This window comes from Chiroxiphia lanceolata, chromosome Z (genome assembly GCF_009829145.1).
Source record: "Chiroxiphia lanceolata isolate bChiLan1 chromosome Z, bChiLan1.pri, whole genome shotgun sequence".
NCBI lineage: Eukaryota > Metazoa > Chordata > Aves > Passeriformes > Pipridae > Chiroxiphia > Chiroxiphia lanceolata.
The window spans coordinates 38203419-38227786 of record NC_045671.1 but is presented as its reverse complement, the minus strand read 5'-3'; the positions used below and the strand labels follow the sequence as shown (position 1 = coordinate 38227786).

Sequence of the window (24368 nt, the reverse complement as noted above, 5' to 3'; positions counted from 1 at the left end):
AGCGCGGAGGTGAATGCCCTGCCCGCGGTGCCTCCCGACGCCAGAGGCGCTCCCTGCCCTCCCTACCCTCGGAGGAAGCGGCACCCGCGGGCCGGAGGGCGCCTCCCCTGCCCCTGCCCGAGCGCCGGGAGAAGAAAGCGGCCCTCGCCCCCGCCCCTTCCCCGGTAGCGGCAGCGCCCAGCTGCTGCGGTGGCCGCCAGCGCCCAGCCGCCCGCCCGCTCGCCGCATTCCTCCGTGGCTCCGTTGCCCGGTCAACCAGGACGTGCCGCCGGGCCTGCAGGGGGAGTATCCCCCCGGCATCCCCGCACCTGACCCTCGGCGAGGCGGAGGACCCCTGGGCGCCGCTGGGCTGGGGCTGGCGGCACCGGCTCACCCCTCCCGCGGCGCCACCCGCTCACCCCCTCGCCGCTCCTGCTGCGACTCCCGCCGCTCCGCGACCTGGGAAGCGGCGACAGCGCCGCGGCCGCTCCCGGCCGGCGCGCAGGCACCTCGCGGCTCCGCGGCGCGGCCAATGAGGAGCCGCCCTCTCCCCTCGCCGCGGCCTCCCGCGGCCTCCCGCCGCCGCCCCCGCCGCCGGGTGCCCCGGCCAGGTGTGCCCGACCGGCTTCCCGGTGCGCCGTCCCGCCCGGCACGGCCCGGGAACCGCCGGCGGCGGGACCCGCCCACCGCGGGTCTGAGGGCGGCTCCCGATACGGCCATTGTGTGCGCGCCCGCCGGCCACGCCCTCCCGCAGCCCGCGGCACCGCCGGGCAGGGGGGCTGGGGCCGGGGACAGCCGAGGGGCTGGCGGCCGCTGCCATCCGCCCACCCGCTGCCAGCACCCTGCTCCGCGAAAAAGCAGTCCTGGCTCCCGCCCCGTCCGGAGCCCCCGGGCCGCCGCCAGCAGTGGCGAGCTCATCAGGGCAGTGCAGCCTGGCACAGGCACCCGCCTCGGGCACAGCGAGCGGTGGCCGCTGCCGCCGCTCGGGCACCTCAGAAAGCGAACGCTTACGTGCCATTTGCAGGTATTCTCTTACCAGGCCACAAAAATGAGCCTTTTTTTTTAATTTTTTTTTTTTTTTAAATACAAGATATATTCAACTCTCCTACAGAGCGTTACACCTTATATTTGGCTTTTGTTAACGTTTCCTGTCCTCGCATGTGCTGCTATTGCTGCTCCTGCTCAGCTTTCTCAGCTCAGCTTTCTCAGCGTATGATGTTTTCTGTAGTGTACTGGACCCATGCCAAGTTGTAGCTTTGAGTACTGATTACATTCTGGAGACAAGTTTTTTCCTGGTTGCTCTATTTTTCTCCCATCCATTTTGTTCAGTCTTGAAAGAGTACATGATGTCAGGTAACAGGGCAGCTTTTAAGTTCCACTTGAACTCTTGAGGCCTCTCAGGAAAAGAATTGCTCATCTAAGGTGAAAAGTTCAATGCACTCATATGATTTTACACTTACTTGACTTAGCACTTCACAGAACCTGGCCTTCTTCAGGTACAGGGCAACAAGAACAGAATCCCCAGTATTTTCTGAGTGAGTCACAGATCTTGGGCAAATGTCAAAATTTTGTTTTGCCTCCACTGAGGTCATCTGTAAAATGGAGAGTATTTGGGTGGATTGCTAGATGCGAAGTTACATAAAGCTACCTGCAAAGAGGGCAGTAAAGTGGCATCTCTTCAGGCTGAGTTTAGATCAAGAACTATGCACCCCTCTTTCATTTATAGCCCGACATGCAAGATTATGATGTTCTGCTTTTCCTTTAGCCCATCTTCTACACATTTATTGCTAATAGGTTTTCAAAGTCATGACTCACACACTTTAGGCCGTTGGATTTTCAACACAGCTCAAGGCTTTTAACAAACAGTGGATATAGACTCAGAAGTTCATTTTGGTTTTGGAGATCGTTCCTTTGTTGAAAATGAGGACAACCACTGTAGCCAGCCCATGGAATTTCCAGCACTCTAGCCTTGCTTGATCTTCAGATGTTTTTCACTTCTTTGTTTTGGTACATTTTATGGTGGTCCTGACCTCATACAAGAATAAAATTTTCTGTACCTTTTATGTCTTTTGCATTGCAAGCATTGCTCATACATGCAATTCAGTATTACACCTTATGTCCCAGGCCTGCTTCTGAAGCAACTGAAGGAACTGAAATTTTGCTATTGATTCAAGTAAAGCAGGTGCACATTGGAATCAATACACTATAACTGAGATAATTACCAAGATGCAAAGGAACAACAGAAAAATTAATTGCTTAAAATGTTTCTCTTTTCCCTTTTATTTAATAACCATATCTGAAGGGGGAAAACTTGCAGCTGTCACCTGTCCATCTAGGTCTGGGATGCCTGAATTCTGTTGTTCAGGCTCCTCAGTGGACCTGAGAGTTATGTTCAAATACTCTTGTGGCAGCAGCAACAGAACACATCACCATTTTGTATGCACGAGGACGAGTCATGGCCCATTCCAGTGAAGACAGCTGGAATGGCATGTCTGTGCCATGGTACACAGGTACAAAAGAAGAGGTTTGCCAGATGAAGCAGGGGAATACTCAGCTCATTGTGTATGATGCAGTCAACTTTTGAAGGGCTTGCTGATTCCTGTTGGCACTCATATTGCAGTCTGGGAACGCTTAGCCTAGGTGAAAACCCAGTGCTATTGCTATGCCTTCAAAATGCTCATAGACTTTCATGAGAATTATATTGGATTATACATGTAGTAAATGGGATAAATAATTTTAAATTTCTGTCCAATGGAATACAGCAATTGTGGTTGTGGTTTACTCTTACAGGTTTAATAGCAGAATGGATGAAATCCAACCCTAATAAACTCAGTAGCAAAATCTCTATGGTTTCATGGTTCCAGGATTTCAAGCTAATATGTATTTTTCGCTTATTTTAATAGAACAGAAATAATAAAAGTGAGATTAACTCCTTACTTACATCATTGTAAATCAGGAGTGATACCAATTATTTCAATGTGAAAGAGGCTTAGGAGCAAGACTTATAACAACAAATGTGTTTTCAAAGGAGTGATTTGTGCCTGTCAGCTTACTACGTCAAGTGGCTACACATTTTTTTGTGTAGAAAAGCATTTTGTTCATTAGCAAATATTACAAAAAATTCAAATCTGCAGAGAGTATCTGTATCCGCAACCAATGTTAAGTGAAAAGAAAGCTACATTGTTTCTTCAAGTCAAATGGTTCGTAGCACTCTTCATCCACTTTGCTCCTGAATCTCAACGGCCTTTTCTATGTGAAGTTAACAGACAAGGAAGAATACTAAGTGCATTGTTTCAGGATAAATCTTTTCAAAATCACTGTCTGATTAGTTTCTGACATCCAGGTAAGATGTCTCTCCTAATAACGTAAGACACTAATATGGCAACAAATATAAATTACTTAGACTGCCTATTATTTCTTCTGTGTATAGTTTTCTCTTTAAGAGACCAGCATTTGTTTTCTACGTGACTATAGAAGCAATTTCCTGGGTTGTGTGTGATGTTCTCTGTGCTGATTCATAGGTTTTTCATCCCTATTTTAATTTCTCACAAGGCAGTCTAGTACTGCCCCTGAAAGTTGCTCTTCCTTATCCATCAAAGACATCAGAGACGACACCAGAATTGGAAGGCCACCATTAGTGTCACAGAGCCATTCAGTTTTTGTAAACTCAAAGCACTTTTCCTGCAAAAGGAGCTCCAGATGTGCCGGTGACTTTTGCGATTAGGTCAGGCATCCTTCAGAAAGTAGACTGAATATGTCAATTCCTCTCACAAAGACCTGAAGGTGCTGAAAAGGTGGGACGTGTGGCTTCTCAGGGCAATACTTCTAGCACTCTAACCAGACTCAACTAAGTGGTGGAGAGTAAATTTTGCAGGCTAGAAAAATAGTTTTCTAGCCTTTCAATCAATAAACAAAACACTATTTTGTTTAAAATTGCAAAAACTCATTTGATTGCTGTATTTTGGAAGACACATAGAAGTCAAGTTCATAGAAAATTATCAACATCACTCTTCTGAAAGCATCTTGGAATAATTAGTGCTTCTTTATTCTCTAGGTATTAATGTCAGTTCATCATTAAAAAAAAAAAAAGAAAAAGAAAAAAAAGAAAAGGTGTTTCATCTTCCAAGAAACTTACAGCTAATCTAGGATCTGTCAATTCATTTGTTTATTGATCAGGGACTCCATGTACATAACCCAGTGAAGCCCCTATTTGGCAAGTTGATTAACTGAATGTTTATCTTGGACCAGTGAATAGTAGATTAACTACTTGACTGCTTAAATGCATATATTCGAGCATCTTTCTGAAACTAAGCCCAAGCCTGGAGTAATGGGCGAAAGCACTTACACAGTCTGTGTTACAAAGATGTACGCCATTCCTTCTGTGATGATGCCTCCACAGGGAAGCTCTTCTCTACTGGAGTATGCAAGCTGTCAATGGAAAAAGGAAAATTCATGTCTACAGAGGATGGGTCTTTTCCTGAAGCTGAACTATGATTATGAAAGCCTCTGACAAATGACCCAAGAATAATCATTAGACAAAATCAGGGCTAAATAGCAAATACATGTTATTGTATGTTTATTTAATAAATAACAAAGTGCAAATGATTAAATTTTTGGCAGAACTGTTTCCTTCTGAAAAGAAGGTTTACTTCAAGTCAAAACATTTTGACAAAGACTGTATTAATGTGTAATTTCAGTAAGGTAAATTTTGTTACATTTAGTTACAATATTACTTTTAATAGTATATCTTTTTGTTGCATATAGGATTGCATATCCCATGGGGCAAAAATATATGTTTTGAAGTAGCATGAGTAAGTTCTTTGGTTTTTTGGCTTTTTAATTTTGAGCTCAAAAAGTTTGATTTCCTACAAAAACAAAGCCAACCAAATATGTAACTGAATGTTTGGTAAATTTTCTTCAGTCAAACCAAAGTATATTCTACATCCACATTAGAAAGAAATCAGGAAAGTTCTTGCTGGAAATCCTTTATAATTCCCACGCTACTTCAAGAATTTTACAGGGAAATTGAAGGACATATTTGTTCAGTATATTGCACTATAACTTGATTGACATCTCAGTATTGTGATATGTATGTATAATAATAATATTTTATAACATTTGCTACAATAAAACAATAAGCTTTTGTGCAATATGCATTGGATTTCCTGCCACTCAGCTTTGAAATTTAGAAGTTCATCAGACCTATCAGTAATATATGATACAAAAACCCCATATTTACTCAGATCAGTAGGTATCCAGGGGTAATGGATGACAGCATGAGGTGGCACTTGCTGTCCTGTCTTTAAGCCAATTTAATTTTTTTTTATTTTTCTAAGGAAGGCTCTACAATCCCAATCACAAGGCAAATAAAAATGTCAAAGTATATATATACAGAAGAAAAAAGAAGGCTAATTAAATATATTTAATGACTTTCACTCAATGCTCCCCAATGCTTTGCCAACATTGTTTTCTTTAATTATCCTTTGCTACATCTCTGTAACAGTGAGGTATTAAGTAATTATGCTAGTAGATACTGCATAGATACTCAATGCTCTCATCAGAGACTAGAACCAGCTTTAGAGAAAGCCACGTGGAGGGCAGAGATAGGTTGGTAGGATAGTGCCTGTGGCAGTATCTTTTGGTGCTGTAATCATTCAAACTTCTCTCACCACTTTCCTGCTGATGTTAGCTGTTAGAAGGGAAATGTGCTTGCTGACACTTGGCCTTGGCTCACTGCCTACCAAAGCCACCTGTGGGTTCAAATTCCTTTGGCATAGTATGCTAATATGGTTGTTATAACCCTATCCTGAGAAACAAATGCTGAGTAGTATTTAACGCAATCATTTTACAGATAAGGCATTGGAAGTGCAGGCTGCACATGAGGTTTAACTCCAAAGCCAAGGATAGTATTTAATGGTAGAAAGTATTTTTTCTTTTCATGTCAGCTAAACGTGACTAAAGTGTACATGCAGAATGTCTCTAGGATCTGTCTGACTTGCACAGTATCGGACTTGAAATAAGTGATGATGACTGAAAAAAGATGTTATCTTAACACTTAACTTCTTATTCCAGTTAGACTCTAAGAGTGCCTCTGTTAGCTTATGAGCCAAGACACCTACATGATGATGTTTCTTTCCTTTGAGGATGCACTGTGAAAATCTGGATGTAAAACCATTAATGCTTTTAATTAAATTAATGCTTTTAATGCTGCCCCAGATTTTTCTTGTCTCAGTAGGTATGGCATGACAGATATACTGCTGTGGAGTCCACATTAAATACCTTGTTACTACAGCTAGCATTATTATGTCTTCTATTTTGAAAGAACATTTGCCAAGAGAATCTCAAAATCTGTACACTAATCCAAAACTCTGTCTTCACACTGGTGCTTGCATGTACCTGTCACAATTTTTGTTGGAGAATAGCTCATAATGCAAGACTTGACAGAACAGATATAGCAGGTGATATTTAAAAGTAAAAGTCTGGGAGATTTCTTTTGTTGGAGTATATGATCCAGGTTCCTCAATATAGTGGGGAACCAAGGGCAGCAGTTTAAAAATCATGAAATGTGCTGAATGTATCAGCTGCTTGGCACCCTGACTACTTATAGGTGGAGTATTAAAAGAGTAGCATTCTCCATCTATTCATGAAATGCCTATGTGTGAAATAATTGTCATACAAAAAAAGGTGTATGTTTAACTGTTTTGCAGCATTTGCTCAGTGTGTTTGGGCATTTCTGAAAACAAAACAACTCTAAGCATGAATGTACAACAAACAGGAGTTGCATGGAATTGTCATCTAGATGTTAGGGAGATAATCATGTTTGGCATGCCTTATGCCCATACATTCCATCTGCCTGTCTTGCTTACAGTAGGCAATGAAACAATTGTGCTCTAATTTCTGATGAGAGAAATTGAAAGTTTGCACTCAGTTTCCTTTGTGTGTGATTCCTTTGCCAAGGTACTGCCCATGACATACTCTGACACTGCAGAGTGCTTTTGTGTGTGTGTGTGTGCGCGCATGCGTGCCATGCAGAGAGCTAGGCAGAAGCACAACAAAACTTTTGTAAACTGGTGGATTCATCAAGAAAAAGGATATGGAAAAAAAAATACAAGAGGCTTCTGTTATGTAAATGACACATAATCTTGGTGAGCTGATATACTGCATATTGTTGAAGTACTGTATTCCAGTCAGTTAAGTTACCTACGGTATAGAAAAATATCTGTCCTAATGAAATTCCAATTTCTGAGGTTGATCTCTAAGTTTATGTGGCATTAAGAGTACTGGCTGTGATGCTGAGCCATCACCTCCTGAATTTTGTTTCCCTGGCCCTCCCCACCCACTTTATTTTCCTTAGCTGCATTGTTAGCTCAAGGTAACACAACCTAACCAAGTTTGACCTTGCTATGGATGGCTACAACAACCTGCCTAGGATCAGAGGGTCATGACAGTTTATCTGATAGCGCCTCTTTGCTAGGGGTAAGCTGGGAGTAAAAATGGTGGAGGCCAGACTCTTGGGCAAAACAATAATTTCCGAAGTAAGACAGAGTGCACCTGTGGTGTTGAGGACCAGTAGTGAGCACTTCCCATGTCATGTGATTCAAGGTGTGTTAAAAGGAGGTCAGAAGCCATTTTTCTCAGCTTAATTAATCCTTCGCAGCATCTCTTAATTACTGCTCTATCTCTTAAATTGATTTATTGTTGTATCACAGATAAAGCTGAACAAGTGTCTTAATGAATTCAGCTTCTAGGATGATGGGTTATTTGTTATATGTACTAGTGATTATTTTCTTTCTGTGCAATTTTCAAAGGAAAAGCAGGGTTCATATACCTACACACTCAATGGTCCCAGTAGGATTTTACATCCTGAGTCAAGGACCTTCCTTCTCCAAATACCCTAGAGGCTTGTCAGCTATAAATAGAACAAGCGTGACAAGTGGGGCTACTGCTGTATTGCAAAAAACAGTATATTGTTTATTAGCGATTGTCACAGTCCCCCATTAGGATGAAAACTTCTTTCAGGAATCTGTAGCTGAGATTCACCAAAGCAGATCTGGAGTTCTAGCTGCTAGACACAGCATTGTGAACTCCTAGTCTGGTGGAGTAAACTACTGCTTACAGGCTGGAGAGTTTGCAATCACTCTGCTGGGTTAGCATATAAGCATGCAACATCCTGATGGATGATGGGTGAAATTCTTACTTATGTGTTTAAATAAAGAGACTCTTTTTCAAATCCAGACTCGTGACGTCAAGACATAGGGAGTAGCATGGGCCCACCATTAAAATACCGAATGTTATTCTAGTATTCTCAGACATGTTTCATTCCTAATTACATTACAAAAATTATACTTTATTTATATGCATATTGCTTAAATAGAGACCGTTGTATCCACAGAGAATTACTAAATGGGAAATAAGCACTAAAAATATCTTATTCCTGAATTAACAAAGACATGCATTAACAATGATGTATCTTATACCTGAAACCGTATTTAGCAACTAATTTGACCAACAAGCAAAGAGAGAGTTCTGCCATGCAGTTCTTTTTTTCTTTTTGACCTTCAGCTATCATGCTGTTGCAAAGATCTAATGCATAATACTATGCAAAACACTTTTAAAGCACCTTTTTTTTTAACAGTACACATCAATATTTACAAAACAAAAGTATTTTAGAAGCTGTCCAATGAGAGAAAAATATAGTCAGGATACATGAAAGAAACAACAAAGACATACCAGGAAATTCAGATTAAATATACAAAATTACTATTAAAATCTGGTGAATATTGCTCAAGGGGAGAGGCAGTCCTGAATCCAAGTGAGGGAGGTGGGTGGGTTGGTGTCTCAGCTATACAGCCAGGACCTCTGACTCTGGAGCAAAAGCAATGGTAATGGAAAAGGACTGGAATTGGAGGAGGAGGACGGAGGAAACTCATGTCCCTTCAATGCTCTTGCTAAGTCTGCAGCTGCATTGCTTTTTATGAGTAGTGAGAACATTAAGAAACACTAGAGAACATTAACCTCTATTCCAAATGAAGTGAAAACTATTCTGTAATATTAAATGTCAGAAAGTTATCCAGGGCTAGTTCTTCAGCTGATGTGAATCAACATGATAAATTGGTTTGGTCCCCCAAAAGTAATGGAATCAGGGTAACTTAAACAAGATCAGTATTTAATATGAATTAATTCTTCAACTTTACCTCTTACTATGACTTGGGAATTTACTGTTTAAAAAACCATGTGTGAATCCAACCTTGGAGAAATAGCCATACAGCCAAATGCGGGGCCAGATACTCAGTGTGAGAGTGATAACTGAACACTGTTTCAGAATAATTGCATGGAAGCCAGGATTTATTTTTTTCTCCCCTGGTACAAGCCTGTTAAATTAGATTACATTGTGTTCCAGTGTTCAGACCGTGATGTGTGTTCTGCAAGCTCTGCTTGGCCTGCTGATCTGCTATGGAGGTGTCAATTTTGAAGTTGCTGTGGTGCAAGGGAGAAGTGACACACTGAGTTAATGCAATAGTACTTTACCTAAGAAAATCAGGGTTCTACTTCAAATTTGACATTGCTTTGGCAGTGCCAGGCTAGCGTAGGTTCTTGTTCCCACCCCTCCAAACAGACACAGCGCAGTGCTGTAGAGCTGACACCAGCAGTTAGTGCATATGCAGAAGAGATGGGGACTGCAGAGGGACGGGTGCTCACAGGCATTGTCAGAGGGGACCTGACTGGAAACATTTCAGGTAGCACACCCTGTGCTTCCTCAGCACACTGGGAGTTCACTTGGCTTCTCTACACATGTCAAAACAATAACTATTACATCCTCCACCCCAAAACATGCAGATTAATAGAGGCTGGGGGTGGGGAGATTTTGCTGATTATTGACTGCAATGAACGAGAGTGGGTGGTGATTGCACATAGCAGAAACCTAGAAGAAAAGCAGTATGGTATAATTTCACCCTGGGAATCTATTGCTATGGCAACAAAGGAGAGATTTTTCTTTCTTTCTTTCTTTCTTTCTTTTTTTTTAAATAGGGTTCAATACAAAATTATCACAAAAGCAGAAATAAGATTTCTAAGAAACCTTTTCTTGTTTTTGCTTGTATTTTATTCAAGCGTATTGTTACTGAAATATTTGTAAGCATGAAAAATAAATGTTTGTGGCCACTAACATTTCTCCTAAATGAAATAAAGTACTGTTGTGTTAGCTTTATTGACTTAGTGTGAAGTCCCAGTAAAAACCCTGTTCAGGCTACTGACCACTTGCAGTTTACATTCCTTTTACAGCTATTGAAGTGTTCCTTCAGATTTAAAAAAATGTACCTGAGATCAGAATTGGGCCTGCACCATTTTCTGTTTTATATAGATGAAGCCGGAACAATTACTTTTGCTTAAAGCTACCGAAGTAGCTTTTCATGGCCATTACAGGACACTCTGGCAGCAGCATTTCACTTCAGGAATTGCAGCACCTTGGGCTGGTGAATAGGTGCTTGGAGAGGCAATTTTCTACATTTTCTGTGTGAGAAAGGTTAAAGATTTGCAGTAACATTAACCGAAGGAGCAGTGCTAATCACCCCTCTACAGGAAGAATTAAAGTCTTTTGTCAGAAGGCCAGATGAATACTGCATGGCTCTGTGCTGGAACTGCCTGCCAAAACCCTGGAATAACCACTCTGTGTCTGCTGGAGAGAAGCTTCTGGTACAAGGAAGAGTGACCAGTTCTTTCCCTCTTCAGGGTTTAAATGAGCATTGTGAGATACTAGCTAGATGAGCCAAGGATTAGCCTGCACTGCAGATGTGCTCCCTGTTTCCCCTTGAAGAGATCTTCATTTCATGATTTTAGGCTTCATCCCACCATTTTCCTAATGTCTGCACTATGGGAATCACATTTGCTGTTTCTTTGCTGAGATATGATGTTAATTTCCATTGCACACTCATGTTTACACTATTTTAACTCTATACCAGGCATAATTATATTTTTTATTATATTGATTATGTATTTTGCAATATCTGTTTTTTGTATGATATGAAAATGATCTTTTTCCACATCTTTCTTCTTACATAGAACTTGAAAAAGAGATATAGAGATATCTGCTGTTGTGAGATACCCTGAACTCCATGCACAAAAACCTCTGGGACCATCAATAATATTGATAGTCAAAATACAAATTTAGTAAAGAAAGGCAGCATGCCTACAGCAAGAGACAAACAAAGCAATTTCTCTCTGTATGACTAGTTTGTACAAAACACAAACAAACCAAACCCAAAATCAAACCAAGAAACAGAGAAGAAACAAATGAGAACCAGGGACTGAATTCGAGAGGAGACAAAACTAAACACAGCAATGGGATCCTAAGGGTTTTTTCCTCCAATGTGCCAATAGGAAAAGAAAGGATGCCGTTCTGTTTAAAATTCAGTTTAGAAGCACCTACCAGGCTGGGAGGTGCTGAAATACTGATGTACCATCTTTTCATTACATTTATCTTACATATATAGTAAATCAGATTGCCAGTCATCGCTCATCTTTGGACCATTTTGGAAAGCTGTTTGGGACCTGTATTGTATATAAGAATCTGTGGTTGACATCGACCTTACTCAGAGGCTCTGGAGCACACACTTCCTCACCTTTGTTCGCAAGCAAGGCTGCAAACAAACCTTAGCATGTGTGGAGTGTCCTGAGATGAGAAGATAGGACAAAGAGGGAAGTCTTCTTAAGGCGTATATAGATCTGTCAGTCTTTGGCTGGCAAAACCATCTGTAAGGATCAGTGCTGCTGAGAAATTTTTCTGAGACCAATTTTTTCTCTCTCTTCAAGTGTCTTGCCTATAAATTATGAATTTGCAATCATAGGACTCTGTCCCGCAGACAAAGATTCTGCCACATAATTACTGCTCACAGTAATTGCAACAGTTGTATCTGGATGGAGAGTGACTAAATTATATTTCCACGACACAGAAGAAATGCATATTGGTCTCAGAGTTCTTGCTGCACAAAGAACAAGGACAGCCCCATGTGCTTTTTTGGCCTGGTATCTGCTTTTAATATTTATTTGCTCTTCTTGTTCTCACAACGTCACTACCAGTTTTCCTGCTGGCAGGCCCTCTGGCAGGAGCCCCGGACCCTCTGATGTGAGGAAGCCTTGGCACTGCTGCTAGTGTCAAGTGGAGTATCAGCTTCTATTCCTTTGTGTTGCTAATGGAGCTTAAAATGAGCATGGCTCTCCTATGTGTTTGTACAGTAACTTCACACTGTTTTTTTCAGAGTTGTCTTTTTTTTTTTTTTTTACTAATCAAGGCTGACAGTTATCAGAGAGACCTCTGTGAATACCATGGAGTACTTTTAGGTCGCTGTTAGTTAAGCCTAACTTATAATGATATTTCTTTGAAACCAGCTGTGTTTAGTATGAACTGATTTTTGTTGAGTATCAAGGCTTGGAATTTATGCAGCAGAGACCTCCCACCTTGTATGTAACAGAACAGTAGCAATTTTACTTCCTGTTAAACAATACAGATTTACTCTGCCTTGTATCTGTGTAGGCTGCAGTAAAAGCGCAGGTTTTTCCTATGGAAAAGTCTTATTGAATTGAACAAGGAAAAAATCAGTAAGATTCCATAGAAATTTAGCATCTAATAGCTATGAAAGGAGAATTACATCTCTGTTGCAGTGCTCTCTGGGTTGTTCTAAGCATTCTATAGAAAGCTTGTCCTTCCCTACTAAACTCCATAGGAATTTCTCCTAAATGCTGGACTGGAAGTAGACTCTAAGCATTAGGAAGTATTATCATTTTATTAGACTATTAGAAGTTATCATTTAGTCTGCCTTACATAGGTGTCATTCTTCTGGGACCACAAAACAATTCGAACCCAGAATTATGGTTGTGCACTTACCCAGCAGCACCACTGTAATGGGGAGGGGGAAGGTGGGGAAGGAGTGGGTGGGTGTGTAGCTACAGCTTTACCCTGGTAGAAAGAAGAGAAATAGGATGGATGTTCACTCTAATCTTTAACTCCAAATCAGTAGTATGACCCACATTATATGGTGCAGCTACGCTACTTCAGCATTGGGTACTGTTCAGGGTTCAGCAAATGAACATACTATTAAATTGGTGCGTTTTAATAAATATTGTGGTGTGAGTGCTGGAATTGTGTTTACCTGTGGGCTGCAGAAGGAAACTCCAGTGTACATTCAGGGATTGCACTCCCATGAATGACTAGGGTCCATGCGATCCTAGTATCACAGCAACATCCATGAGTAATGATCTTTGTTTCTGAGACTTGTTTATCTAAAAACCACTGCTAGTGGTTTCTTCACCAGAAAGACTGCAGAAGTGGTCCCACTATCTTCAGCATGAGCCATAGGGCAGTTCTTTGTGGCGGGAACCACTTTGTGCTAGGTGTCTGTACAGCCATGAACACCCACAGAGTTTTAATAATGAAAAGGCTTAGTTTTGCAATGGTACAGAAAATAAAGAAACATCACTTAAAACAGTACTTCCCAAATGACCTCTCCTAGGAATATGAAGGAATTTAAGGAGTTATTGTGCTTGCACACAGTAATGCTATATAGCTAGTCTTTGTGCTCACCAGGTCACACTGCATTCACTGCTCACACTGCGTTCACCGGTCAGGAGAATGTAACTCAGGAGAAGGTAAACTCCTTCAGTGAGCTATTCACTTTGTTTATGCTCGTGTGCTGCTTCTGAGGTTGGAGAAGGGAACCTCAGTTCTACACACTCCTCACTGAGATTCACTTCCTCCCTCCCAAGTGCAGTAGGATTAGGGAACAGAGACACGACTTTAAATCAGGACTACCAAGCAAGCAAAGGGGTGAGATTGATGTAGTGAGGCTTTTTTTACCCCCTCTTTGGCAGGTAAACACAAAGATGATGATGCTGGAATTTGGTCTTATGTAGGAACACAGGAAAACAATGCTCTGTAGAAGAATAATCGTAGTGCCCTTCTAGAGTCCTTGGTCTTAAAACTTTTGCTTAAACTACTGGTTCCATTTGGCCCTGAAACTTCTGTGCAAGAGAAAAGACTTTCATCAACAGTTTCCCTATAAAATGATAATCTACCACAATGTCAACTATTTCATGGAGAGGAGACCAAGCAGGACAAGACTGGCTAGCCATAAATTTCTATTTATTTCATTTTCTCTGCAGTCACTGGTATTAGTTCATTCATTTGCTCAATGTGTAAAATAACCAGCTGTTGTGGTTTAGGGATAGTACTCCCTAATTCAGTGCCCCCAAGAAGACTGTCCCAAGCCAGAAGACACTCACTTGCTCCCCCCCAAGTCCCCTTCCCCCTTCCTGATCTAGGGATGAAGTTGAGACTTGAAGGCACAAAAGGGTGAAAATCATGGGTTGAAATAAGAATAATTTACTGGTAACAGAAATTTAGTGGAAACAACAATCTACTGGAAAGAGTAATGTGGCTTGGTCACACCCTCTCCTTCTGATCTGGGCCAGAGCCAGGACACCAGTTCTTAAAGCCACTGTGTTTGGACAGTATTGGCCTGAAAAGGAAGAACATACATTAAAATCTTTGTCTTCTGTGTAGGGCAACAAAAACATACTGACTTTTGTAAAATAAAACAGAGGGAGTATTACATTAAATACCTCATATATTTTCATAAGAGGGTAGAGCCTTTTTAAATTGAAGTTACCGATTCTGACATTTCAGATCATAACTACAGAACCTGGGAAAAAATGTAAATGTTCTTGTCAGTGCTACAAGAAAGATGACCCTATGCATTCTTGTGCAGAGATACGTGGTGGCTCCACACATGCATACATTAACTTCAGTTCCAGAATTTCAGGTCAGCTGGGCTATGGGTAGTTAAACTTTAGACCAGGCATTCTACAGTGTGCAAGCCACATCCACACTTCACACTTTCATTTTTGTTGTTAACAGAGAGGTCAGATGCTGTGATCATGCCTGAACCAAGTGTTTTGCTTCCAAGGAAACGCTAACATAATTTACTGCTGAGCATTCTGGTGTGGTCATAGCTCCAGATTTTTTAAGCAGTTCTTTCCCCTTCACCCCAGTGTGAAACTGGTAAAATAAACACTTTTCTCATGCAATTTTATCTACATGGGTGTGTCTTTTATATCTGCTGCATCAATTACGTTTATGAAATATTTTAGAGAGTTGCGGCATGTAAGTCACAGTTCCTTACAGTCTGAACTACATTTATTGGTTCTCGACAAGGTAGGGGCATCCTGAGGAAATGACAGAGGTGACAGAAATCTTCCACGGACCAGTGTGTGCCCTTGGTGACTCCACTGGGATTTCTCCACTCTGGAATTACAGGTGCGCTATCTAGAGTCAATGCTGTGTAACTCTTTTATTTTGAAATTTGTTCTTTTATTTCTATAGTATATTGTTTTTATCTCCCTTTCACCCAGTTTATTTCCTGTGTATTTCTTCATCTGGCTTGGTTTCCTATCCCATACCTTCCTATTTTTGGTTGCTAGAGGATCTTTCTGCCTTGACCACTTTCCAGCATCTGAGCTCTGTCTCAGGCAGCTAGGATTCAGTGCACTGCCTGATCACATAGACCAGGGCCAGAGCTGCAGCCTAGTACAGCCCTGTGCTTTCTTCCTCTAGCCTTAGACCATGAGTTATGAACTGCTCTTGGTCTATCAGATCTGGGAACAAGGAACTTGGAACTGTGGCCTGTGATCCTCTTCCCCTTTTCAGTAATCCTAGAAATCAGACAATACACTGACAGCATCTGTCTGGATTTTCTGTGAAAATCCTAATACAAAACGTGTTAAGCCCTTTCCTATTTTAATTCTGCTTTTCACACACTATTTCTAGAAGACAATGATGAATTCCTGATCTCTGATTTTCTCTGTTAACAGAGCTCATTAGAGCAACCTTGCAGTACCAGACACCTGACCTTTCTTCTTCCTGACATTTATCAGTCACTCTGAAGGTGTAATCTGTTTACAGCTTGTGAAAACCTATTTGCCTCATAGGAAGCTGGTGTCCTTGATCACAAAATGAGGGCACACTGTAGCACCCGGCTCTTTATGAATCTAAAGGGAAACACAGGAGCAATGCCACTGACAGATAAATGGGAATGAGAAAAACAGGTGTTTTTAATGATGATGAGACCATGGAAAAAAATTGATGCCTCATAAATAAAGTAGATAGCATCCAGGAAGTTGATAACAAAACCAAATCTATCAAATGAGTCAGATTTCCATTGTGGTTATATATGTTATATATGTGTAATATATGTTATATGTGTTTTGACAGCAAAAGAACTTCTGGAGAATCTCTTGCCTCAGATGTAGTTGTAAAGGATACAAAGAGCAACCTCAGTTCAGCATTTGCAGATTAATCAAAACATGGAGCATCAGATTTTCACGTGAGCGTTATTACAAGAATGAATTTGGTGCCTCCAATAGAAGAATAGAAAAGATAAATGATTAATACCATGTTCTTGACATAAGAGATTACTTCTGGTGTTCCTACAACATGGTGTCAGTTGTAAACCATAAAAGAGAGGAGGCCTTTTTATGTAGTTTCTGGATAGAAGAACAGGATAACAGAAGTTGTACCCATAGTTGCCACAGTTTACCTCTTGACTCCTTTAGCCATCATGCTTCTCAGCAAAGTCTCCTACACAGGTCTTAAAAGGACCCAGTGGACCTTCTGTGAGGAAAGGAGGACAGTAATGTCCATTTCAAGTTCTTTCCTACTCAGACATTTGGCCTTCTTGACTATTGTGACTGGCTGCTGTAGAGTGTAGATAATGGCTGTAGTAACAGAAATAATTAATTTTGTTTCGACACTTATGAAAAGAGTTGACAACTGTTCCCTCACCAAAACAAATGCTTTCCTTTCACTCATTAGGCAGGGTGAAGGAGCAGAAAGGATGGAGCTGGAAAGGTCTTTCTTGTCCAGGATTAGTCTATTTGTTGCCTGTTTCCAGACCTGGAAGTCCATAAGGCCTGTTAGCCTACTAGAGAAAGTATGCTGATAAAAGACCTCTGATGCCTGTTCGTAGGGCTGCAGGAAGCCAGCACCTCTCCTTGTAGTTAGGCTTGAATATTTTCATATTAGAAGGAAACTTAGAAGTGAGGGGGAACCACAACCATGGTAGCTCAATTATACAGTTTAAATCATTTAGTCCAACACGCAACTCCTGCTTTCTTCTCCCTTCAGTTAGACTACACTTTCTACATCGTATTTTCTTCTACTTTCTGTGCAGTTCAGACTGGGAGATGCAGTAAACTTCCAAATGAGGTAGGTTATGTTAGGCTCTATACTTCTGCCTCAGCATGAGAGAACATTTCTCACTGAGGAAGCTGCATTTCAGGGCTGCTAAAGTTGCCTTTGATTAGTACCTTTGCCTTCTAGTGGTGAGTCACGCTATTCTTCCCTCCTGTGAAAGCTAATCTTAGTTGTTGTTTTGGGACAAATACCTTACAACTGCAATTATTCACTAGCAGTGAACTCAGTGCCTTTCTATTTACAGCAAACTTCCTACACTCTGTTGTCTTATGAGAGATCTGAACTTAACAGAATCACAGGGGATGGCACCGTACCCTTCTGTGTTAGAAAGAACTTAAGAAGAAAATTATGTGATACAGGAAGCAGCGAGGTGGGAAGGGGCAATGGAATACTCTTGCATAGAGATGTTCAGGACACACATTTTCTTGTAAGGAGGTGAAAAGGACTCTGAAGCCATAAGAAGCAATGGGCCATTCATTATCCTCTCACTATCCAAACTCAAAAAGTCCTATGTTCCAGATTAGTTGAACACCTCTTAATACACAGCATAACATCATCCTGCTGGAGAAGGGGAATCCATCTAAGAAAGGTAATACCTTGAAAGAAATGCTGTCATGGTCAATAATTAAATAGAATGACTGTGTAAACATAGATAACTGTGTATGCCAAAAAAGCTTTGCTTCCTGCTGGGAAAATTATCAGTGATTAAGGAGCGCCTACACCTCTGCTACAGGGAAGCATAAAACCTATTTAAATGTGTGCAATGAAAAACAAGACTGAGAACCAGAAAACAATCAGTTGCTCAGGCTGTAGTGACAGTGGGATCTATCAACTTCATTTAGAGGTTTGTTCAACACTGCATATCATAGACTTACAGAATGGATCAGGTTGGAAGGGATCATAGTGGGTCATCTGGTCCAACCTCCCTGCTCAAGCAGGGTTATCCTAGAGCACATAGCACAGGATTGCATCCAAGCACTTCTGGAATATCTCCAGTGAGGGAAACTCCACAACCTTTCTGGGAAGTCTGTTCCAGTGTGCAGTCAACCGCACAGTGAAGAAGTTCTTCCTCATGTCCGGGTGGAATTTCCTGTGCATCAGTTTCTACTTGTTGCCTGTTGTCCTATTGCTTGGCACCACTGAGAAGAGCCTGGCTCCATCATCTTGGCACCCTCCCTTCAGACACTTATAGATATTCAGGAGGTACCGTCTCTGTTGTCTTTTCTTGAGGCTGAACAGGCCCAGCTCTCTCAGAAGAGAGATGCTCTAGTTCCCTAACCATCTTTGTATTCCTCCACTGAACTCTCTCCAGGACCTCTATGTCTCTCTGTATCATAGATCCAAGAATGGTTTGGGTTGAAAGGGACCTTAAAGATCACTTATTTTCAACCCCTGCCATGAACAGAGACACCTCCCACCACACCAGGTTGCTCAAAGCCGCATCCAACCCTGGCTTGAACATTTCCAGAGATACATTTGAGTATTGCTAGATGCTGCTGTGTTCCATGAATGAGTTATTCATATATTTTTCCAGGTTAAATATCCTAAGGTGGCAATACAGTTGGAAGACCTAATAGCAGCAGAAGGAGAGATCCCCAGTTAACATATTTGTGCATGGCACTGGCCTCCAGGCTAACAAAGGTTTGTCAGCGCTGTTTTGGGGCATATGACTCCCACCCAGCCCATGGGACTATCATGAGTTGGTTTAACTTCCAAGAAACTATACCCCAAATATGTCTTGATCAGATTGTGCAATGTGCAATATGAGTAGGGTGATTGCTTCTCCAGAAACCATGGCATCCTGCTCTCATATCTTGCTTCTGAGTCAATCTTAGTGTTATATTATTAGATTTGTTTACTTGGTCCAGGATAACAGCTTGTTAAAGAAAAAATTTATTATATTCTATCTTCACCATTAGTTGTTGACACAAGACACAATCCTGAATTTGCTTTGCATTTTTATACAAAAGAGAGAAAAGTGGCAGCAATGGAAAAGGTGCAACCTGGTCTTCAGACTTGCTCATTTTGTGTTACTAAGACGTTTTACTTCCTGAACCTAAAGATCTCTTTGTTCACCATTGTATACCACACTTGTGGGGATTACTTACAAGGAAACTTAACATTATAAAGGAATGAAACATATTTCTAGCAGCATTTAATTCACCTTGGTGGGTAAGAAGTAAGGAGAAGAGCCGTTTCAACGAGGTCAGCCTGCTCTCCACCAGTGAATATAAGATTCTGAGAAAGTTTTGGTGGTGGGCAAATGGCTAAAAATTGCTCATTTTTCTTCCCTCTAAACTTCCCATAAAGTACCATTTGCTCCTTAGCAAATAGCATTTATTTGTCTGTAGAACTATTCTGCTCTTGTGGGTTCCAGATTCCCATTCCAATGTATTTCAGGTGCTATTGGGCCTAATAGGTCCCAAGTTTAGTTCTTTCCAGAACATGAAACCAAAAGTCAATCAAATTATAGAATACGGAATCTAGCAGCTTTTTCCCTTTATTTTTATTAATATGCTACAGTCACTTATAAAGCAGTGCACATCCACTTTGATGAATATGTACCTTCTGGATGGCCAGACAAGTCTTAATCCTTGCCCAGGATATCAGGAAGCAAGGTAAAACACCAATGCTCTCAGGCAAATTGCTAACAAGTTTGTTTTAGTGTCTATATGCAGGAAGGTCACATGACTTCATGTTTACAGTAGTTAAATGCTACCAGGCAGAAATTGAAAGGAAATTCTCTATAATTCCTGTAATTCAAAACAGTTTGCAGCATTTGCTGCCAGCACAGATTGTTCAGGTCTGGATGTTGACTGAAGGATTAAAAAATACAAGCTATGTAAAACTGATCATTAATTGATGAAAAGGACTAAATGTTTCCTATGGAAGGCAAAAAATATCCACCTACTTTCTACGTCACTCCCACTGTAGCACCACTCTCCTTGCCCACTTACTTTCCCATTCCCAGGCATTTTACCACAGCTGCATCTTGCCCTTTATAAACTGCCCTTCTTTTCTATCATTTGGCTGCTTTAATAGAGAAGTTGCAAGTCATACTGGTTTGTAACAGCTCCTGTGATGTATGCAAAAGAGGAAAACCAGGATCAGAGTCACATGTTTGTGTTTGCTTGTAGCCTAGGAAGGGATTTGAACTCAGGTTTGCAGGAGGAACAGGTGTATCTTTTTTGTTGTTGCAATTTACAGTATGTTTCAAAAATTGTCATGGCTTAAAGACTGATGTTGAATTCATGCTTTCTTTGATAAGAAAAAAAAAAACCAGAACCCACTGTCGTTGTACAGGTCTGAAAGAATGTAAAGCATAGCATCAAATGAAGATCTTTTATGTAGGCAGGCAAAAATAAACTGCTTCCCTACTGTTTGCTAAGATCTTCTGACAAAAAGAGGCATGCCTTCTATGAGAAACTGTTCCCTGCTTCTAAAAGAACTCTGCATGTGTTCTTGTTTAGTAGCTCAGGACACAAATTAAGGTGGGTTAAGACTTGCATTTGGCAAATTGTTCTGTATTTGATCATCTATGGTTAACCCTTACCTGCACTGCTAGGTTAGTGAAGACACCTGTGAAAAGTCTGGCCTGTGTGTTTTCCTTGATGCTTACAAAAAGGCACTTCTGAGTCTCTCTGGAGGGAAGGGATAGCAGTATCTGCCTCAAAGAACAAGGCTGCTGCCCTGCACGTCCAGTCGTGGTAAGGAGGTATTTGCTATTCCAAAAGTGCCCTGAAAGTAAAGCACAGCAGTGTAGCTAATGTTCCCCTTCCTTATAGGTCTTGCCAGTGACAAGAGAGAAAATCATCTTTCACGAGTTGAAATCTGACAGTAGTTTTAAGGCTGGCTATATGATCAAGTCTCAGAAAGTTTCAGCTCTCTTAGTAAATGATTTCTGCTGTGCAAGGTAGTTGTGGATCCCACTGGAGATTTAACAGGCACAAAAAAAAGATACCTGGATAGCAAAATATATAGACAAACTGTCCATGACAAGTCCCTGACCTTCTTGAGTGATGATTTATCTTAGAGATTCAGAGCTGTTATTGTCTTCTCTGTCTTACTGTGCAGTATTAAGAAAAAGTACATGCTAATGCTGTTTGACTATTTTTAAAGTAGAAAAAATACACGAAGAACGAATATAAGTCCAAAACACTTCCTACAATACTGTTGATACAAAGGTCAGAAAACAGTCATTGGACTATTATGAAGTGGCAACTATTGTGTGACTATTTAATCTATGTCATACTGAATATTTATTTCCAAAATCTAAAGCAAGGCTCTACAAAAATGACAGAATTAGTTCAAAATGAAACAGGATTCAATTCGGGTGATTTCAGACATACTTCTACATACTGAAAATCAATTGATACAATATTCTGCCTACTGTCAGAGTAGAATGACTATTTAGTAGATTAAAGCAATCATCTAGATCATTATTATCAGTTGTTATTATGTGCTTACCTGGGCTCTTCCTAAAGATCCTGAGTGTTATTTTTGAGTAGCTAAATTTTCAAATACTGTATTTCTATGCATTTCATTACATAAATATTTAATTTGAAGAAAATAAGTACATGAAATAAGATAGTTTCAACACTTTTTCCTTAGTGGAAGTCAGAATAAATGAATAGAAAAGAAACATAAGGACAAAGGCAGGTCAATCCCTAGTAAGTGGTAAATTATTGTCCTATAATTGTTGCATTTGGTAAATAGAGCATTTAATTAATAAGCCTAATGTAATAGTGGAAAACTCTTACATAAGCACAGATTTATTTTATACTGTTTGAATTCAGAAAGTCCTTTTATTAGTAAGATTCTGAGAGTAAGCCTGAATCAGAACTCACTGGAGATGGAGGATTTGCTTTTAAAAATACAGTGCTCTAACCTCTGCGCATTAAAAAATGAGAAAAATGCAGAAGATTAGGAGACTATAATACTCCTAATCCCATGTTTTTAACTACTCTGTCAACCAAGGAGGAGTTATTTCTGTCTAAACCTACTGTATTTTCTGCTCACTCCGCCTCCTTCTGTTTGCTCACAATAAAGAGTTCTTGCTGCCTGGACAAAATGAGCCCTTTGCTCCTTTGGTTCCTATCTGTCTTGTGGACATTTCCTCTTTGCTGGAGGGAAGAAAGTAATGCGGAGAATCAACCCTCCACTCATTCTCTTTTGAGACAAAGAGTCTGCGCAACCATCAACCGTAAAGCTTCTTGTTGCAAGCATGAAAGACACCAGACACTCTTCTTCACTTTCAGGTCCCTCTCCTGCAGATTGAGATTATTTGATCCCTCGCCATTCATTTAGGCTGTTATTATAAGGAGCCAGCTGTGCAACTCTACCTCTGTAAGTAACTCTGCCATTGAAGATGGCAGGATTATCAGTCTCTATCAGAGAAGATGCCTGGAATTCCGTTAGTGTTCATGAACATGCATTCTTTCAACTCCCTTCACAAATCCTTGCTTTGGAGAATGAATATTCAATTAATTGTGTCAATCTTGTTTCCAAAACTTAAAAGAGATTGAGGCTGAGTTAATTTACATTTAGACAATTTATAATCTCTTCTGACTTATTGTTTAATCCTTTTTTTCTGTTTTCTATGTTGTGCACTCTACACTGATAGTCAATATCCCTATCAAATTAAGTAAATGCTTAAATTCTGGCACACTAACTGTCACAAGAAACAGAATAGTACTGTATGTGAGCTAGTATTTAGGCATACTTTTTTATTTCCGTTTTTTTGAGAAAATGAGTGGCACATATATACAGGAAAGCACAAGTTACAGTTTTTTAAATTCATTAGTACGGGTATTTTATATAGGTTCAAGTATTGTCCAGTGAGATTTTTCAGCACAGTTTTACAACAAATAGTGAAATATTTGAGAGACAATATACTTTCTTCTTCTGTTGAGGTAAGATAACTTTTCAAGAAAAGTGAAGCTGATAGCATCTTTTCCCCATAAAACATGCTTATTTTTTGATCTCTCAGGAAAAACAGTTTCCTGCAATTAGAATGGTAGTAAATTTCCTTACAGATGTTTTTTCCAAAAAGTGATAGTGGAGTGGGGCTTATTTAGAGTTTTTTGTAATTCCTTCTTATCACACACCTTCAGTTTTAAAATAGGCAAGATATTTTATTTTCTTCCTCCTGGAAACAATATCCTGTACTGTCATAAAAGAGATGATCAGCTTGTTTTCAGAAACACATTTAAAGCAGACAGACACACTTTTCTTACTCTCACAGAATTTCAAGAGGCAAGTTTGCTCTCCGTATGAGAAGTATGTCAGCAGCTTATGTCTGCATAAGATACCACTGGTACAGCAATGTATGCTGGTAAACATAGCATGTAATTGCATAGGACAGGACCAGCACTCCTAACATTGCCATCCTTCTCTTCCAAGAATTCTTGCTGTATTTATCACTGTCCCATGTCCTGCTTCCTCAAACACCGACCTGCAGTCTTCAGAGTTATCAGAGGATATCAAGTAATGTATTCCTTTACTAACATTCCTTGTCTTTAAGAGAGAAGGTGCCATGTTGAGAAGAGTATTGGTGTCAGTAAGAGTGTAGAGAAACACTTCCTTTCTGTATTTCATTTCATAATGGAGTATCTGTTTTGTCACAGATACTGGGTAAATTTATCTTACATGCAGGATGCTGAGAAAAAAACCCCAAAACAACCAACCTGGAAAATTGTAAGTAAGCATGGTGTGATTAAAAAAAAAAGTTGCCTTGCAATGAAACTACACAATCTCACATGTCAATACCATAAGAGAAGATCCCTTGTCTCCTGACATGCTTCAGAAATAGCCATGAAAGAGATAGTGCAGTTCCATCTATTTCTGGAGATGCAACAGCATTAGGGATTGTTCCAATATTTCAAGGATTGGCTATAAAGAAAATGGAGACTCCCATTTTTACAAGGAGTCACATGGAAAAGACAAGGGGTAATGGGTACAAGTCAGCCCTGGGGAAGTTCCAATTAGACACAAGAGGAAAATTTTTCACAATGAGAACAGTCAGCCATTGATATAATCTCCCCAGGGAAATGTTGGATTACTCAGCATTGAACACTTTTAAGATTTAGCTGGTCAAGGTACTGGACTATCTTGTCTACACCATGCATTTGCCAAAAGCTGGACCTTG

The 24368-nt window shown here is 40.5% G+C and overlaps 2 protein-coding genes across 2 annotated transcripts in view; one reads left to right on the top strand and one right to left on the bottom strand.

Moving 5' to 3' along the window:
* Positions 1-479, bottom strand: part of DAPK1 (death associated protein kinase 1) — a 91195-nt gene extending 90716 nt beyond the window's left edge. The window contains exon 1 of the mRNA XM_032675697.1: positions 399-479. The gene's annotated coding sequence lies outside the window, so the exon portion shown is untranslated. The remainder of the gene's footprint in view (positions 1-398) is intronic.
* Positions 14-1045, top strand: LOC116781088 (proline-rich protein HaeIII subfamily 1-like). Its single transcript, XM_032676687.1, has one exon. The coding sequence runs from the start codon at positions 14-16 to the stop codon at positions 1043-1045; it is 1032 nt and encodes a 343-aa protein (XP_032532578.1).
* The last annotated feature ends 23323 nt before the right edge of the window (positions 1046-24368 follow it).